At 47.3% G+C, this 17,727-nt stretch overlaps 2 protein-coding genes across 3 annotated transcripts; one reads left to right on the plus strand and one right to left on the minus strand.

The window, feature by feature from the left end:
- The first annotated feature begins 1,588 nt into the window (after positions 1-1,588).
- LOC117854714 (protein FLOWERING LOCUS T 1) lies at positions 1,589-9,141 on the plus strand. Its single transcript, XM_034736941.2, has 4 exons — positions 1,589-2,414; positions 2,511-2,572; positions 8,532-8,572; positions 8,668-9,141. Exons 1-4 carry the CDS (start codon positions 2,220-2,222, stop codon positions 8,889-8,891), a joined length of 522 nt encoding a protein of 173 aa, XP_034592832.1. The 5' UTR covers positions 1,589-2,219; the 3' UTR covers positions 8,892-9,141.
- Positions 9,142-10,492: 1,351 nt separating this feature from the next.
- On the minus strand, positions 10,493-17,437 carry LOC117857625 (ABC transporter D family member 2, chloroplastic). Of its 2 annotated transcripts, XM_034740386.2 has the most exons (10): positions 16,900-17,437; positions 15,963-16,149; positions 15,564-15,631; positions 14,720-15,046; positions 14,443-14,607; positions 13,501-13,729; positions 13,184-13,425; positions 12,774-13,095; positions 11,229-11,500; positions 10,493-11,034 (listed from the first exon to the last, which is right to left on the minus strand). In XM_034740386.2, exons 1-10 carry the CDS (start codon positions 17,152-17,154, stop codon positions 10,840-10,842), a joined length of 2,262 nt encoding a protein of 753 aa, XP_034596277.1. In that variant the 5' UTR covers positions 17,155-17,437; the 3' UTR covers positions 10,493-10,839. The 2 variants fall into 2 exon arrangements, with proteins under 2 accessions (XP_034596277.1, XP_034596279.1); XM_034740388.2 differs by lacking the exon at positions 16,900-17,437 and having other exon boundaries at positions 15,564-15,626; positions 15,963-16,125.
- Between the last annotated feature and the right edge of the window lie 290 nt (positions 17,438-17,727).

Genomic DNA, 17,727 nt, shown 5'->3' on the forward strand with positions numbered 1-17,727 from the left:
CTTCTCGATCACTGCTCTTGTCACATCCTATATTGACAGCGGTCACTGCAATTAATGCATCATATGTTCCTTGATTTTTACTCCCCAATAAAGTTCCAACTCTCACTTTATATTAAGTGCACCAACATTTACAACATTTAATTAGTTTCATTAAATTCATCGTCAAAGGTGTCTTGACATTGCATTTATTTGGTACTATATATGCTAATATATTTTTCTATAAACTTGATCAAGGTTAGAGATGTTTGATTTAGGACAAAGCTAAAATCAACTACATTTTGGACACAGAGGGGGTAATAGGAAATGGCTGATGGTGCCGTAGCTTTCTTGTAATACTTTTAATTGGTTATATGTATTTTCATTCATCCCTAATCTATTTTAAGCCACTAGAGAATACTCAAATGACAAAAGAAAATATCCCAGCTATATATATAGGGAAAAAAATATAACTATGACTGCATGCATGGTCCATCAACGACCATTCTCACACCAATGATAGTTTTATACAAGGGTAATGGAATACTAAAACCTCCAAAACTAACTACAATTGGAGGCATGCTAGCTTGAGAGTATGATCCGAGTTAGAAAGATCAGCAAATCATATCTTGTGGTTTCCGATTCCCCATTCAAGAGTACGGATGCCTATATTTGGAGTTTGGTTGTTTGTTTGCAACAAGTTTTCAAGCTTTTGTTGAATATTAAATTTCGTCCAGGTTCGACATAATCTAGTTATATATTAAGCGTGCTAATAACAAAGAATAACGTGGCCACCAATTATATATATGATAACCCCACTTGAAGCAATCTTTGGGTAAATGAAAAACCCCACTTGAATGTATATGCAAAGTTTTATCATCAATTGGCTTGCATTGAGATGGTAGGTGCGTAATCAGACAAGAGATCTAGGAGTTGATAAGAGTGCGTGTGGCATCTTATCTTAGAGACTTGGACGAATGAGATGGAGATAGGAGAGGAGAGCAAAGACTGTGTAACAGTAACACATAAGATCAACATGTCACCGAACGACAGCGTCTAGTCGCGGCAGTCACCGAAAGACCTGCACCGGGAGCGGCCGCAGAGGATCGACACGTCAACCGCAACCGGGTGATTTTCACTGTGCGGGTAAACGGTGGTCCTTCGTCGACGTGTCGATGTCCTGGGGATGCCGGCGTGCTAGCTGTTACCGCGGCGGGGTTAAAACCAAACCAGTGGTAATTGTGGCGTGGACAGGACAGAGAGAGAAGAGAGAAGCCGGCAAAGTCTGGCGGGGAGCCAATGGGAACTCGACAGAGCCGGGGGGTGACATGATGGGGGCTGAGAGCCGTCACTCGTCGTCCTCGCATCGTTGCACAGAAAGCCCTTGCTCGCTCACTCACTGGATCATCTCTGGACTCTCTTCTTTCTAGTACTACTTCATTCACCTCAGGTAAATAATGTAAAGTAAAATCCCCTTCTTCTTCTTTAGTTTAGCTGTGTCGTATCTAAAGATTTCTTTTTTTTTCCTCTTTACTGTACCGCATACATAGTAGTAGCAGTACTTGTGCTAAGTGACAAAGAGATATATCCAGAGTAGACTAGTCAAATTCAAATTCGTATAGATGATGATGGTGGTGCAGAAACTCCAATGTCACTATCACTTGTTTCATCTACTACTAATATTATAAGTAGCGGGACGTTTACAAAAAAATCCTCATGTAAACTTGCTGGTTAAGAGTATGTAGCATAACGGCATAGGGATCGAGATGAAAATCAGTCGTCTTAATTAAAGCTTGCCGGCCAGCTCAATGAAACAGTAGGATCGGAGTAGATCATAGGGAGGAACACGGGCCTTGAGTTGTGTCTTTGATGATCTCGCCTCCTAGCAGCAACTTACCTCCTCCAATCAGGGCCGCCCGGGCCCCACCTGCTGCTCCGCTGCTTCCGCACGCTATCATCAGCTGCCGCCTAGGATCCTAGTAGCTTGCCGAGTGCTAGCTGCCTAGCTAGCTTAGCGATCGGCCTGCAGCTAGCCCAGAGGCCAGCTGAGAGAGCTCGCTTTACTGCCCGCGCGCTCTATAAGTAGAAGAAGAAGCCGCTGCTGGTGGGTGGTGAAACGTCGTGGGCGCGCGATCCATTATTGCTGGGCTCTCGCTCGTGTGCGCCGCTGGACGGAGCCGCCGGAGCGGAGGACGACGGCGACGAGGGGGAAGAAGGGAGCGAGAGGCAGCAGCGCCAGCAGCATGCAGCGTGGGGATCCGCTTGTGGTGGGTCGGGTGATCGGCGACGTCGTCGACCCCTTCGTCCGCCGGGTGCCGCTGCGCGTGGCCTACGCCGCACGGGAGGTCTCCAACGGCTGCGAGCTCCGGCCCTCCGCCATCGCCGAACAGCCGCGCGTCGAGGTCGGCGGCCCCGACATGCGCACCTTCTACACCCTGGTACGTACTGCACGTAACACGCCGCGCCGCCGCGCCGGAATTATTTTCTCCATTATTGCAAGCAGCCAATTATTAACCGTAATTTGCATCGATCAGGTGCTGGTTGATCCGGACGCGCCAAGCCCCAGCGATCCCAACCTCAGGGAGTACTTGCACTGGTAATTTTCAGCTTCTTCATCAAATTCGCGATCGCCAAAACGCATGCACGAGCCAATGCTTTCAGCAATTAGCCCACAGATCTGGCTACCTAATTCCATCAGAGCAAACGTAATCTGTGTTACCATATGAAAAAAAGCTACATCTCGATCGTCTGATGATCAAATCCGAATTTAGCTTTGTGCAGGACTTGAATTCTTTTTAGTAAACTATTAAAAAAACACACCATGCCACCCAACCCTACCCCCTCCTCCGCCGCCGCCCCACCATCAGCCGACGTGAGCAGCATCACCCACCCCGCCGCAAAAATCCTGCGCCGCGAGTCCTATCAGCTTCAGCCCCAGCCACCCCACCTGCCACCCCACGCACCCTCTCCTCTTCGGAGAAGTTCGTCTCCGACTCCCCACCTCCACCACCTCAACATGTCCACCTTGCCACCGTGGACGACAAGTGCGTGCCGGAGACCCCGGATTCGTGGGCCCAACTGACGGATCCGCGACCTGCCGCTCGGGATCCGCCCCCTGCCAAGCTGGATCTGAGGGCTAGCTACGCAGAGGTCGTCAGGAGGGGGCGATTCAATGCCCCCCTCCGGCAAGCGGCACAACGTCACCGCAACGAAGCCCAGCGCGCCTCCTCCCGAGGGAACAACATTTACTCCGCCGAGGTGACGAGGACGCAGCGCATTTACTCCAGCAAGGCATCAAGGATAGGGCGAGCCTGGATGCCGCGTCAGGCGCCCACACGACATGCTGCACAGGCTTTAGCGCAGCAAGGGTGGACGCCAGCCAAGAGACGTAGAAGGCATTCATCACAGCGTGCACTGCCCAACCCACTCCGATGCGAGCCACTGCAAGGCGGTGCTTCAATTGTCTGGCCCCGGACCATCGTGCTGCTACCCGGTGCGTTGCTTCTGCTGCCGCCGCTCAGGTCACCTGGAGCAGTTCTGTAAAGCGTCTCGCCCCCCTACTGTTGGCACCCGCCGGCTGGCGACGCGACACCATCCGCAGCCCCATCCACTACCGACGCCATTGCCTCCTCCTCCGCCACCACCACCACCGCCACTGCCACCACCGCCGCCACCACCACCACCAGCTACGCCTACGGGAGCGGCACCAATGGCGATAGGGGATCCCAACACGCGCCCTGATGTGGAGACAGTGTTCATCTCCAACTTGTTCCACCTCAAGCACGATGCGCGGGACTGGGAATCCTGCGCCCTCGTCCTGTGGGCGCTCCATCTGCCGCGCAACGCCGGTGCATGCGACATCGCGGACCTCCTCACTCGAGAGCTCGAGCTGTAGCGAGGAGAGGTCTCCGTCAAGCTCCACCAGCTGAAGCCCTACCTGATCCGCTTCGAGCACGCTGCCCATGCGGCGGAGGCTCGCCGCCAAGGACACTTCACAGGAGGAGGCATCGACATCTACCTCCGCACCTGGAGTAGCCTGACGCACGCCCTCGGCTTCCACATCTTCTACAGGGTGCACCTCTGCCTGGATGATATCCCGTCCCATGCCTGGACATCGGAGATCGTCGAGAGGGTCGTCGGCCACAAGGGCGCGCTCTAGTGCATCATCACCAACCTCATCCAGCCGGCAGACACAAGACACATCGAGCTCTGGGCGTGGATGGCGAACCCGAGCGAGATCCCAAAGAGGGTGTGGCTCACCTTCACACACAAGCCAGCTGACAGATCCTCAGCAGTCTTCATTTCTGCCGAGCCACCACCGGAGTCATGGCAACAAGGTGCCCGCTACGAAGTGTTCATCCACATGCCACCTCTTGAGGACTACTCGGCGACGGCGCGCAACCTGCAAGAAGCGATCGACAATCCGGCGAGCATCATGCCAATTCATTGGCGTTACGAATGGCATTACGACTTGGTCGATGGTGCGCCATCGGATGCGCGCTCGCGCTTCCCGACCCACCTACCTCGGCCACCGCGGGAACCGAAGGGGCGCGATAAGGAGGAGTGCCACCGTGAGCTCAGTGGCCAGGAAGAACAACGCTTATTTGACGAGCGTGGACGGCACAACGACAGTCGCGGTAACGGTGACAGGCGCGATGCCCGTGACGCCTATGATGCGGGGGTCGGGGGCTGCGGCCGCGCCGAGCGCGCATGCCGCGGGCCACAGGATGAATGCGAACGCGGGCGCGACAAGGAGAGGGCGGGCAGGTCCAGCTGCAAGGACCGCGCCTTCATTTGGCCGCTGCACCGCGGAGACGGAGATGATGAAGATGGCAGCGACTACATCCATCCAGGCCACGAGCAGCAGTACGATGATGATTACTGGGGAATCGGCAAGCACTTCTGCCGGGACTGTACCCGGTCTCCACCGCACCGCGACTACGGACCACGACATGGATGACGGCACGACACGGATGGCGAGGGACTGAGCAACATGAACAAAGCTCAACTGCAAGCCCTGTTCGCGGCCTAGGCACAAGCATTGAAGAGCTACCTTCAGGAAGGTAATCACCGCATCACCTGCTCAAGCTATTCCTGTGGATGTGTATGTGTGAAGGAACCGCTAGATGGTCGGAGCTGAGGAGTACATCAGGAAGGTCTGCTAGCTAGCTGACAGCCTGGGACTTGAAGATGTCCATGCTGGGGAACGAGCCTAGTCCGAGGCGGTGGTAGTGCCCCGCGCCTTCACCATGCCGTGGGTGGTGCTGCTCCCCGCACCACTGCCGCCGACGGTCAATGACGTCGAGAAGGCCCTGGACGACATGGTGCTAGGCATGAATCACGCCTTGGTGCGGGAGCTGACGTCGGACAGAAGCAACGGCGAAGCGGCACAGGGAGGGGCACTTGGGCCTCCAACTGTCACCGGCAGCCAAGAAGGCCGAGGCAGCCCGCGTGGAGGTGGCCTGCGCGGATGCGACCCGCGTGGCCAGAAAGTCAGTCCACGTGGTCGAGGAGGTGGTCTTTGCGACCAAGGCGGCCCATGCGGTCGAGGCTAAGGCAGCACGCGTGGAGGTAGCCCGCGTGGCTATGGAGGCTGTTCACACGGCCCAGGAGGTGGCGGTCGAGGTCAAGGTGGCCCAAGTGGTCGAGGTCGAGGCCGGGGCGGACATCGCGACCGAAGAGGCCCAGGGGGCCCACACGGTCGCAGTGGCCCAGGAGGTTGGGGAGGCCAACCAGATGGCTGCAGAGAACCCTGAAGGGGTTCTAGTGGCTCCTGAGGCCACTCCAGACGGGGCCCAGGACTTCGGCCCACACGAGGAAGAACAGCCGCGGGATCAGACTGGGATAGAATCCCTATTCTGCACCCCACGGCCGCCGCTGCTACAACAGCTGGCGCCGTGCCGTCCCCGACAGAGATGTTCCTTCGATATGATGATGGTAAGAAGAAGCGCACGACTTGCAAAGAAGCCATCCATCCCAGCCGCGGAGCGAGCTCAGAGGAACCTATGGCGCAAGCTGGGCATCTCCAACGATGAGATGGCTCCCATCGAGGAGGTACTGCGCGACTTCATCTCCATGTTTTGCGGACTGCTTCCAGAGCACATCGTGGTGGCAATGACAGCCATCTTCGACTTAGATGATGAGGGAGCGGACATGTTGGACGAGGCCCTAATCCGCCACGCAGGCGCGGCGGTGGCGGACCTACAAGAGGTAAATGCAATGCTTGCGATCTGAACCTTCAGCGGCGAGCGTCGAACTGCACAACATGTATCAGTCTACTAAGTCTACTTTATCTACTGTTTCAAAAAACCCTGCTGGCTTTGACCTTCGGGCAATCGAACATGCACGCCCTGCTGGCCTCGACCTTTGGGCGACGACTATGTGTAATCTGAATCTAAGAACGTGTACGCGATCAGACACTACATCACCCAACGCCGGGGACTCGCTGAAAGTTTTAATCGTTGCGACCAACGCAATGAACGGATGGAACTACGAGGCAACACGAGTGTTAAAATGTGCATCATGCCGAACAAAAACGTAGACATCCTATCCTAGAACGTCCGAGGCCTAAACGTGGCAGCTCGATGCCTGACGGTGCACGAAATACTGACATCAACACCATGCCATATTGCTTGCTTACAAGAAACCAAACTCCAAAAAGTAGACTCGGTAATGGCAAACTTCCTGGGGGCCTATAAGCTAAATAATTAGCGTACAAGCTGGCGGTAGGCATAAGAGGAGGCATTCTCCTGCTCTGGAATGACATGGTAGTAGACATCCAGAACCTGCGCATTGGATGCTACTCAATAATGGTGGACGTAACAATTAGACACTGCATGACGACCTTCACACCATCAAGACGACCCGAAAAAGAAACCTTCCTAAGACACATGCGTCGACTTGAACCATCGGACAACTCGAAATAGGGGATTTTAATCTCATCTACCGCGCAAGAGATAAGAACAACAGAAACCTAAACCGACTAATGAGAAGATTCAGAAATGCAATAAACTTATGCGGTCTCAAAGAAATAAATCTGCAAAATAGAAAATTCACATGGAGCAATGAAAGGCGGAGACCTACGCTTGTCCATCTTGACAGAGTCTTCTGCAACAAAAATTGGGACCTTGAATTCGACAATTGCCTCCTCCACGCACTGTCATCCTCGCACTCAGATCACTGTCCTTTGTTGCTAACCAACCAAGTAGGCCTGAGGTGACCGATCCCTTTCAAATTCAAAAACTTCTAGGTGCGACTGCCTCATTTTCAGGAGGTGGTCTCCAATGCTTGGAATACACCTACTCAACACACCGAGCCATTTCACAGACTAGGTCACAAGCTCCATGCAACATCCCGGGCCTTGAAGCAATGGAGCAGGTTCATGCTATTTGAGGCTAGGATGAAGATGCACATGGCCCAGGAGGTCATATTACGACTGGATGAGGCACAAGACGTCAGGACACTATCACCGGTCGAAACATGGCTGTGGGGGAAGTTGAAATAGCGTCTCATGGGATGGGTAGCCATTGAAAAGAGGAGGAAAAAACAATGTTCTAGGATAACTTCCTTGAAGGAAGGGGATGCCAACACGAGATTCTTCCATCTAAAGGCGAACGGAAGACGTAGGAAGACCTTCATTCAGAGACTACGCAAAGACAACGGATGGATCTTCTCTCACAATGATAAGCAGCAAATCGTGCATGATCATTTTGAGAACATCATGAAAGAACCATCACCGTGAGCCATGGATCTCAACTGGCTAGCGCTGAACCTACCAACGGTGGACCTATCCTCCCTAGATAGCCCGTTCACAGAGGAGGAAATTCTACGGGCAATCACTCAAACACCGAAAAATAAAGCCCTGGGATCGGATGGCTTCACTGGTCTCTTCTTTAAGCAGTATCGGGAGACAATCAAGTCTGACCTAATTGCAGTCATCAACTCCTTTCACAACTCCCGTTGCGCAGATCTAAATTTACTAAACAAGGCCAACCTCATCCTTATTGCAAAAAGGATAGAGCGGAGGACATTCAAGATTTCCGACCAATTAGCTTAATCCATGCTATAGCGAAGATCATAACTAAGATCCTAGCCCTGCGCCTAGCTCCATTCATGAAGGAGCTTATATCGTCCTGCCAAAGTGCCTTCATTAAAGGCCGAAGTATTCACGACAACTTCCTCTACGTCTTCAAGTTTTTTTTTCGAAACTCAAAACCTTCATTGCACTAATATACAAATTATTTCAAGATACCCCATGCACGCTTTCATTGGTCTTGACACCACTAGCTAGCTTGATTTCGAACTGTTCAAGACGGAGAGGCAGATATTTCAGTTAATGATACTGATCACCTGGAACACACTAGACTTCTTTGATCAGTGAATCATTATCTTCTCTCTCAAAACCTGGAGTGTTACTATTATGTTTAATTTGTCACATGTACTACTATCCACTTCAAAGTCCAAACACATGACCAATTGCAGTTCAGATAGAAAAAATGTAAACTTGACTTTGATTCCTCGATCATGATCTGATAGTCTTTGATCTGGTATTGCAGGCTGGTCACTGATATCCCGGCGACGACAGGAGTTTCTTTTGGTATGTCATCAGAAACAATAGTGTGATTGACCAACCTAACTCAGATCGATATCAGTCCCCTGCTAATTTGAGCATATTCATAACTGAACACGCAGGTACTGAGATTGTGTGCTACGAGAGCCCACGGCCGGTGCTCGGAATCCATCGGCTGGTGTTCCTGCTCTTCCAACAGCTCGGCCGGCAGACGGTGTACGCCCCAGGGTGGCGGCAGAACTTCAGCACCCGTGACTTCGCCGAGCTCTACAACCTCGGCCTGCCGGTCGCCGCCGTCTACTTCAATTGCCAAAGGGAGTCAGGAACTGGTGGCAGGAGAATGTGAGCTCGTCGATCGGGGTGAAATAAACACTGATGATTATTGATTGGGTATATCATATATACACTGTGACAACATGGAGAAAAATAACTGCGACATGGACTATATATTGTCTAATTAATTAGCTGATCAATATGCTAGCCTTCATTTACATTTGGGAGGAGTATATTTGATAGTTCTGGAAGATTGGCATGATTATGACTACTATAAAGCAAGCAATATTATGCAGATGAGGGTTCAGCCTCATCAGTCAACATGACTACTGTCTCTCCCTTGGAAAACAAGATGCATGTCTGCCTCCTTTATGCGCTACTCCCTCCGTTCCAAATTGTAGGTCGTTTTAGATATTGTGTATGTCTAGATGCATAATAATATTTATGAACCTAGAAAACTCAAAATGACCTCTAATTTGGAACTGAGGGAGTACCATTTATTTTAGATCATCAGTTGAATTGCCACTTCAATTCTAAAATTAGAGTGTCCAGATACAGATCAAATAATCTGGAGATTCCAATCAAACAAGGTCAAATAATCGGTCCTTTTACAACGTTTATAACAATATATTGACAGCTAGATATGTAACAGCATTCACAATAAGGTTCAAATACTGTCACCATAGCACACTAACGTCCCCAACAACCTTCCTATTGGAGCGTTGCTGCCTGAAGACACCCTTCCAAATAGTCTTCACCTGCAGCTCATAAGTTCTTAGCCTGTGAGTACGTTCTTCAACATCATGCCTTAGAACAAACTTAAGGCATTTAGTTTACTGTTACCCTGACAAACAGAAATACTAGTGTATAGCAACAGGTCTTTATTTAGTGGGACAGCTACTATATGACGACGAGTTAACGAAACAGATCATCCACCACTTCCAAGTTTTGGTTCACATGTGTGGAGCGGCTCTAAAAGAGCCTGGCACCGATCATCTACTCTCCACCACTTGTGATCCAGCATCTGCTGATGAATGTCGCTGCTGCCACTGCACAGCTCGTCGACGTCGTCCACATTCTCGCCGCCGTCACCGCTGCTACTCTCGACCGGGCTGCCTGCTGGCTGCAGCACGCGCTGAAAACAAGCAAAGGTTTTAGTTTTTACGCGTCGTGTAGAGAAAAACCTTGTGATGAAGATGGACAAAGAAGGCGGCTTCGCATATGAATGATTATTGGACGTTTAATTTTGGATTATGCACTCACAGTCTCGATTCATGTCGAAGCTGATGCTCGAACGCGTCGAGGTCGGTATCCACGGCGCAGCACTCGTTCCCGTCGCCGCCACCGCCACTGCCGGGGAAGCAGACGAATAAGTAGAGGATGAGATTGAGGATTCCAATCCTTGTGCATGCATGACAAGGAAACGAATAGATTCATGTCGCATCGCATCAGATGAGGAGCGTACCTCCAAGTCAGTCAGACAGGGGCTGCAGGGAAATAGGCCCATGTCGGCCCAACTTGCGGGAGAAATCGGCCCAGCACATGGGGAGGTCAGCTGCGCAGATTTTTTTTCTTTTTTCTTTTCCCTTCTAATCCTTTTGTGAGTAATTCATCATGTCCTAGTTTCATGTCTTCCAAGTACATTGCCACTCCAATATTGAAATTCCTAGTACATGCTTGAAACAAGGGAATTGATTAAAAACCAATGCAGCGACTACATTGCCACTTCTACATTAAGAGGAAGCTCAAATACAGATCAAAGAAGGGCCGCACAAAGACCACAAAGTACTCGCATCCGTATTATGTACATTCGATAATGTTTTCTAATGTCTGAGTGTACTTGCTATCCTGCTCTGCAGCCCGGGTCGGCAGTCGTAGCATGGCAGCAATTTTGACGATCCAACCGAAGAGTAACGCCCCAAACAGTCCAACTTCAGCTTGTTGTGGGACATGTTTCTGATTTGGGCCAAACGTGGGACGAAAACTGAGGAAGGGGCAAACAGGGGACAAAGCTGGAGATACTAGGAAGAGAATGGAGATGACTCTTCAACTGAAATCTGGCTTGTGGGCTTTAGTTCCCAGTTGCGTAGATTGCTATCTGTCAACTCGGACTTTGATATGTACAGGGCCTTGTTGTGGAACTTGTGAAGTGTTTTCCGGTGACCGACGCTTATGTAAGTAATGCCTGCAGCCTCAATTTGACTGTATAGATGAGCCTGTGGCACAAAATAAAATCAGAGTCTACTTTGTTCATCCACAAAATAGGATGGTTTAGAACATCAACCCCTTCCCTTTTTTATCCTCAGCAATGGGGTGAAAACATTCGTGCAATTGGTGGGTTGTAAATAAAAGCCTAGCATTTTCCATCGTTCAAGGAAAACAAGTATAGCAGCAGGACGAGAATTATTACCTCATTTGCTTCATCTAGTGCACTTGTTGACTCATCTAGTAAGACCAAAGTGGGTTTAGCAAGTAACAACCGAGCAAATGCAAGTCGCTGCTGCTCCCCTAGCGAAAGAACACTGGCCCAATCATGCATGGAGTCCAAGCCATTGAAACGAGGCAATATATAGCCCAGCCTCACAACCTCAAGCACTCTGACCAGTTCAGCAGTTGAGGGCATCTCCGGCTTGGCACCAACTCCCTCTGATGTGGAAACTTCAGATAGAAATGGAAGAGGATCTGGTAGTCATTTTTACAGAAAGACTTCAGCATAGCTGCACATGCATATTTTGGGAACTGTTGCCAAGAGTACTTTGACACTAGCAAAATTTGTGACGATTGCTTTATTCCACAATCCAACAACAAAAAAATGTAGTACTCATGCACATATTAGGAATAGAATGGTGGATGCAGTCATGTGGTCACATGTACATGTGGTTCTACATTTTCCGTGGATGCAAAACAATAGGAATGAGAAAAGGCAGAAGAATCGACCGATTGAGTTTCTGCCACTACTGACTTTTACATTTTACATTACTTCCATTTGACGAGATGATTCTGAATAGTATTTTTATTAAACTTGCTAAAATTCTAATCTATCCCCATAGTGTTAGTTCCTGACCTCTTCCAAACATGTTGATATCGTGTATGATAGTATAGTGCATATTCTTTTTAATTATTAAGACTGTAATGCTCGCAGGTCCAAATTTCTAACTTTTGTCCTCACTTCCCTCAAAATGGGTTTATATACTATATAAAAACTTTAAGCTCAACTAAACTGATTACCATAATTCCACAAACACAGGCAACTTAGACTGTAGCACTCATCACAGCATCCAAGACACCACAAACAGAAGATTAGTTAACTGACAAGTCATTAGTATGAATGATGAGTGGAGAAAAGAAATGGAACATGTTCAATGCACACGAACTATGCATCTATAACTGAATCATTTCTTTTAGAATACCAAAAACCACGACAAACTCAATAAATATAGCCAACACCATGAAATATCTATCACAATTCACAAATCGCCCCTCAGTACAAGTGCAATAGTGCAAAGGGCAAACCATGCAGGCATTCATCAACATAGAAATGTTCTATTATAAAAGGTTGAAATCTGTCTGTCAGTGCATGGGTCTGTTTGGCAATGCTCCAACTCCAAGATCCACTGTGTCAGGATTTTGAGTTTATAGAATAAAATGAACTAGTTTAAAGCACTGTTTTAAATCCAAAACAAGAACAAATGACACAACCAAATACCCTCAGTTTTCCCAAGAATATCTGGAGCCAGGGCTGAACAGTTTCAAGAATTATTGGTGCTGGAACTCTGCCAAACATGCCTTATGATATCCAACTTTAAGAGTTTAGATTAAAAAAACAACTTATGTTGGCACAAACAATAAAAAGGAATATTCGTATTGTCGCCTGAGTAATGTTTTTTTCTTTTTCATGTTTTCTTTCTTTATTTTATGAGAAACTCACTGTTTTCAGCAGCATAAGGATAGTTACCTGTACTTTCAGCATCATTATTTGGTGAATGATGAACATCTTCACTCCATGTAGGATAGAGTAATTGTTGACGAAGTGTGCCCAGAACCATATATGGTCTTTGCGGGACAAAGAATATGCCATTGTCTCTTCTTTGCTTGGAACTTTGTAGTACTTCTTCACCCTCTAACTTCATATTGGATGGCTCATCAGAACTTACATTTGAATTTTCAAACTGCATAGAACCTCTCACATGGTATATGATGTCCCCAGTACCACTAGTCCAGAGGCCAGCCAGAGCACGCAACAGCGAGGTTTTCCCACTTCCACTAGGACCCATCACCTAAAGGTTAAGATAAGCATATCATCCCAATCAGGAGTCAGTACTAACATTTAGTTTGCTGATTTAAAGTAGTTCAAGAAACCAGTACCAGTAGGTGGTCCTTGTCTTTTAGTTCCAAATTGAGGTCAGTAATAAGAACATTTCCGCTCCTCGGCGTTATCAATGTCAAATTGAGGATCTCTAGAACCATGCATGGATCAGATTGTGTTAGTGATCCATTAGAACTAACAACAGAAGACCTGCTCTTGAAAATAATGTTGATATCATCAACACTATCATTTTGGGATGATAGAGAAGACTCATTTCCATCCAATAGATCATCAAATTCACCTGTAATGAAGAATTTAATGTCATTCAAGTTATCAAAGGGAGGGAGGGAGGGAGAGAGGGAGATAGAGAGGTCACCTAGACGATCGATAACTGCTGAGAATGCACTAATTGACTGGAATTGGAAAACAATGAGAGAAAAATCACTAAGGATATGATTGAAAGCAGACACTGATTGGTTGATCACTCCAAACTCAATTTTCCCTGAGAAGTACATTGGAGCTACAACTGCAGCTGGAAGGATCTGAATTAAATACCGATAACCACTGGTGAAAAATTCCAGATTCCGAGAAGCTATCAACAATTCCTGCAACATAACATAAACACATACGTAATAAATGTTTCTGGCTAAAAATAAAAAATAAGGAGCTGCAGAGAGTGCCACTTCAAGAATAATAGAAATACAGAGCTAATTACTCTAGTGACCAACTGAACTGGTTTTGAGATTTAAAATCTAGCTTACTCAATATTTTAATACTATAAATAAGAATTTTACTATTGTGGCATGGTAATAAAATGTATTGGTAACAAATTTACTCAAACTTAGGCAGCAGCATTTCAATGCCAAAATGTAACCTATGTAATGATTACCGTATTTTATTTCACCTTCCATTGCATCTTCATCTAGAAGTTTTTTTGGAACATCTTATAATTATAAACTATAGTATTTCATTAGTAATTTAGTACAAATGAAAAATTATTGCCCAATGTGAGTGGTGATTTACATGATTATCAGAGCTGACTCCAGACAAACCATGATATAGAACTACTAGTAAACTGCTTTACCAATGCCATTAAGCATGCAAATTATCTTAATATAGTTTCAGGGAGAACGGAAGGGAAGATTGAAAACGAGCAAGTTTATGCGATCCGATCTTGGTTGATTTCCAAGTTTCACTCTAATCCAACTGTCAGCATGCTGGAACCATCAACTAATGGTAACTGGTTCAGACATGACTTTGAGAGTGCCGGAACAAACAAACAAACAAGAACATATGGCGAAAGGAAAGAAGTGCTTACACTTAGGTTGTCAAAAGCCCTTCTGAATCGATCCAACAACAGTTTCAATTCGTTTTCCTCACCTCCATAAAAAGCAATTGATTCAGCATTTTCTCTAACACGGACAAGTCCATACCGAAAATCAGCTTCTTTCTTCTCTTGCATGAAGTTCAAGTTGACCAAATTCTGTTGATGAAAGCATAAGCTAATTATCAATTGTTTGAAGAAAGAAAATAGTGTGACCAATGTAATATACTTCAATGCACGTTAAGATAAATAATGTTGACTAGTAACTTACTTTACCAAGGAAGACACTAATAGCAGTGCCCCCAAGAGAGTAGACAACAAGAACGATGAATAACGGTGGATAGATTCCATAAAGGATGTTGCTAAATGATATCAAGTCCACAGCAGCATTGAAAAGTGTGAGAGAAAATGCAAGCGCTGTTCCAGTGAATGCGCTGAGATCATCGTTTATCCTTTGGTCTGGATTGTCAATTATTGATTGAGACTGAATCTTATAGAAAGTTCTGTTATTGAAATAACGCTTCATGTAATAACTTGTCATCCAAGATCGCCATCTCAATGAAAGGGTTTCTTTTGCATAATCTCTCAATACAAAGAACTGCAGAATAGTGGAAGCAGTAATTTGGCAAATTGAGTTAAAAAAAATCATAACATCAAGTCTACAAAGAACATAGTTGCACACACTGCAAAATGAAACACAAAGCAAAGAAAGTACGTTTATCTATTGGTGGGTGCTAATACTAGCAGAAGCAACTCCCAGGACACACGCTGGAAACCAGGGATGAAGTTAAAGAAACTGGCAGTTTAGCCATTCAGTGTGGTAATTACATGATGTTCAGCTGTACAAATTTTGCTGGGACAAATTGTTGAAGGAAGAGAAAGCCTTTCAGATAAAAAAATGACCAGCAATGTGCTGGTATCTTTGGCACAGCTAGGAAATTATCAAAACTTTGAATCTAGATAGCCTAGGAAAAGAGGCTTTATTATTTTGGCAGAAAATTCTTTCCCTTTTGGTTGCCAATAGTGAAATGAAGTCTTATCCAGGCGATAAAAACAGTTGAAATTAGGCTAACAGCATGAAGAGCAATACCTAAAAAGAGCAGCAATATGCTCACCGGAATTCCTCCAGCAAAAGCACCCAGGTAGTAGAGCAGTTGCTGGGTAAATTTTTCTTGATCCTTATCTTGCAAAAGAAAATAACCACAAAATGTGAATTAGCAAGTTAAAAATAATAATCTATTGTATGAAATGGCACTTTTAATTATAACATATAAGTAGACTTGCTTATATGGCTGGAAATGTCATTACTTGACTACTTTGGATATGGAGATCACCAAAATGAAAATGATTTTTTTAAAAAAAATTAATAGAACTTTTAAGTGCTATAAGGAAACTATCTCTGTCCTAGTCTCTTATCAAGTGTGCTTGCTATTCTGTGTCTGTCTATTTTATTTATAATTTTAATACCGAAGTTGCAAGATCATAACAATCATTAACAGAACTCCAAGACATACCAGCAAGGGCATTGTAGAAGTCACGACCCAAGAAGTTAAATCCAACACTAATCCCTGTGGTTCCCAATGTGAGTGCAAACACCGCAGCAAGCCTCAGCCTTGCTTGGGTTTTATCCTCGGACCACCAGTAGGGGGCAGCAACTTTCCAAAATCTTGTAGCTAGTGTCTTGATATCTGTACCAGCCCTCTACAAGGACCAGCATGGCACCAAAAAGATAAATGCACATTTATCAGCGCGCAGGGAAACAGCAACCCATCACAAAAAACACCAGGGTTTACTGAGCAACAAGCACAACCTCCACAATGCCGTTTCGTACAACAGCATGGGACTGTAAAATAACACCAACGGACAACGGTAAATCTAGGATCACTAAACGTGCCTTTACATGAATTGAAACTGAACTGACTGATGGCATCTAAATTTTGACATCCTCTCCACAAAAAGAATGATAACTAATCGCAGAGAATTAAAACATAGTAAGCACAAACCAGAATTGCATTTGGAATAGGATAAATGGATCGAGGTTGTGAAGTTTGACAATTGACATTAACTCAACCAGGCTGAAGCACATTAAGACAGACGTCAGAACAATAATCCATCCAAAATTTGAACTTAGCTTAATTTCAGTATCTATGAAACAAGTGGTCCAAAATGACATCCGACAGTCTCTTGCACGCCAAATTTATTTGCATCTAGCACACACCTCCAAGCTCCCACCTGGCATAACAGCCAAACATTCCACTGCGAAATCTACCAATGCAGTGAAAGTGTTGCAATTCTAAAACTACAAGCCGGTGGCATCAATACTCCAGTAGTACGAACTCTAAAATCAAAGTGAGTTCTACACAAAGGGAGCACCAGCACCGGGCAGATCAAGCAGAAAAAAAGGGGGAAGTCCCCCCACCACGTGGAAGAGAAGCGTCAGCGGAGCATCACCTTTTCCTGGGAATCGGGGGCAGCGGCCTCCCCGCCGCCGCCGGCTGCAGCGCCCGGAGGGGGCGTGGCCCTGCGGCGACCGCGCCGGCGCATGGCGGAGACCACGGACGGAGGGGGCGGGAGCCCGAGGCGCAGCGCCGCCGAGCCAGGGCCAGAGGCGGAGGCGAGGCGAGGGGATGGCCGCGGCAGCAGCGGCAGTGCGGGCAGTTGCGGAGGTTTAGTGGAGGGGAAGCATATCGGAGTAGACAACTGCATCTTTTTCGCCTCGCTTTCCCACCGCCCACACCCTCTGTTGTTTGGTTGTTTCAGGATTTCTTCCGTGCCTTGCAGGGAAAGCTTTGCGTGCTCCTTGCCACGGGGAGCAATGGCGAATGCCGCAACAAGCAGAGGCGGGGAGGGCCCAGTTCGGCAGCTCCACCGCAGCGAGACGCTACGGCTAGTCGGCTACCGGGCCGCGATGGGTCGCTAGCGTGTGGGTCTCCGATGGAGCGGGCAGCGGGGCTTCAGGTGGTAGTGGCCAGGGCGACGGACCCGTGGCGTGCCGGGGACGAAGGTGCCAGCTAAGCCACACGTAACCTATCCACGCCTCTCTCGATCGCAATTTTTTTATTTTTTTATGAATTTGCAGAAATAAATAGTTGAACCAAAAATTTACATAAATGGACTTACCTTACCGCCCCTCCCCCGTCCGGCAGGCCACCCACATACTGCAACAGCGCGAGTTTCAAGGCACTATCGCCATTTCATCTGGCGGAACTGGCACCCCGCCAGTTCAAACGGTGGAACCCTTTCCGCCGGATGAGCCTGCGGGGCCGTGCCTAAATAAGT

This window comes from Setaria viridis, chromosome 5 (assembly GCF_005286985.2).
Source record: "Setaria viridis chromosome 5, Setaria_viridis_v4.0, whole genome shotgun sequence".
Classification (NCBI taxonomy): Eukaryota; Viridiplantae; Streptophyta; class Magnoliopsida; order Poales; family Poaceae; genus Setaria; species Setaria viridis.

Excerpts from the sequence above, each read along its gene's own strand:
- LOC117854714 (XM_034736941.2), top strand. The coding sequence starts at position 2,220 with ATGCAGCGTGGGGATCCGCTTGTGGTGGGTCGGGTGATCGGCGACGTC. Across the intron at positions 2,415-2,510 it reads TGCGCACCTTCTACACCCTG|GTGCTGGTTGATCCGGACGC; the intron begins GTACGTACTGCA and ends TGCATCGATCAG. Across the intron at positions 2,573-8,531 it reads CTCAGGGAGTACTTGCACTG|GCTGGTCACTGATATCCCGG; the intron begins GTAATTTTCAGC and ends CTGGTATTGCAG.
- LOC117857625 (XM_034740386.2), bottom strand. The coding sequence starts at position 17,154 with ATGCAGTTGTCTACTCCGATATGCTTCCCCTCCACTAAACCTCCGCAA. Across the intron at positions 13,730-14,442 it reads GGGCTTTTGACAACCTAAGT|GAATTGTTGATAGCTTCTCG; the intron begins GTAAGCACTTCT and ends GTTATGTTGCAG. Across the intron at positions 11,035-11,228 it reads CACTAGATGAAGCAAATGAG|GCTCATCTATACAGTCAAAT; the intron begins GTAATAATTCTC and ends TTTGTGCCACAG.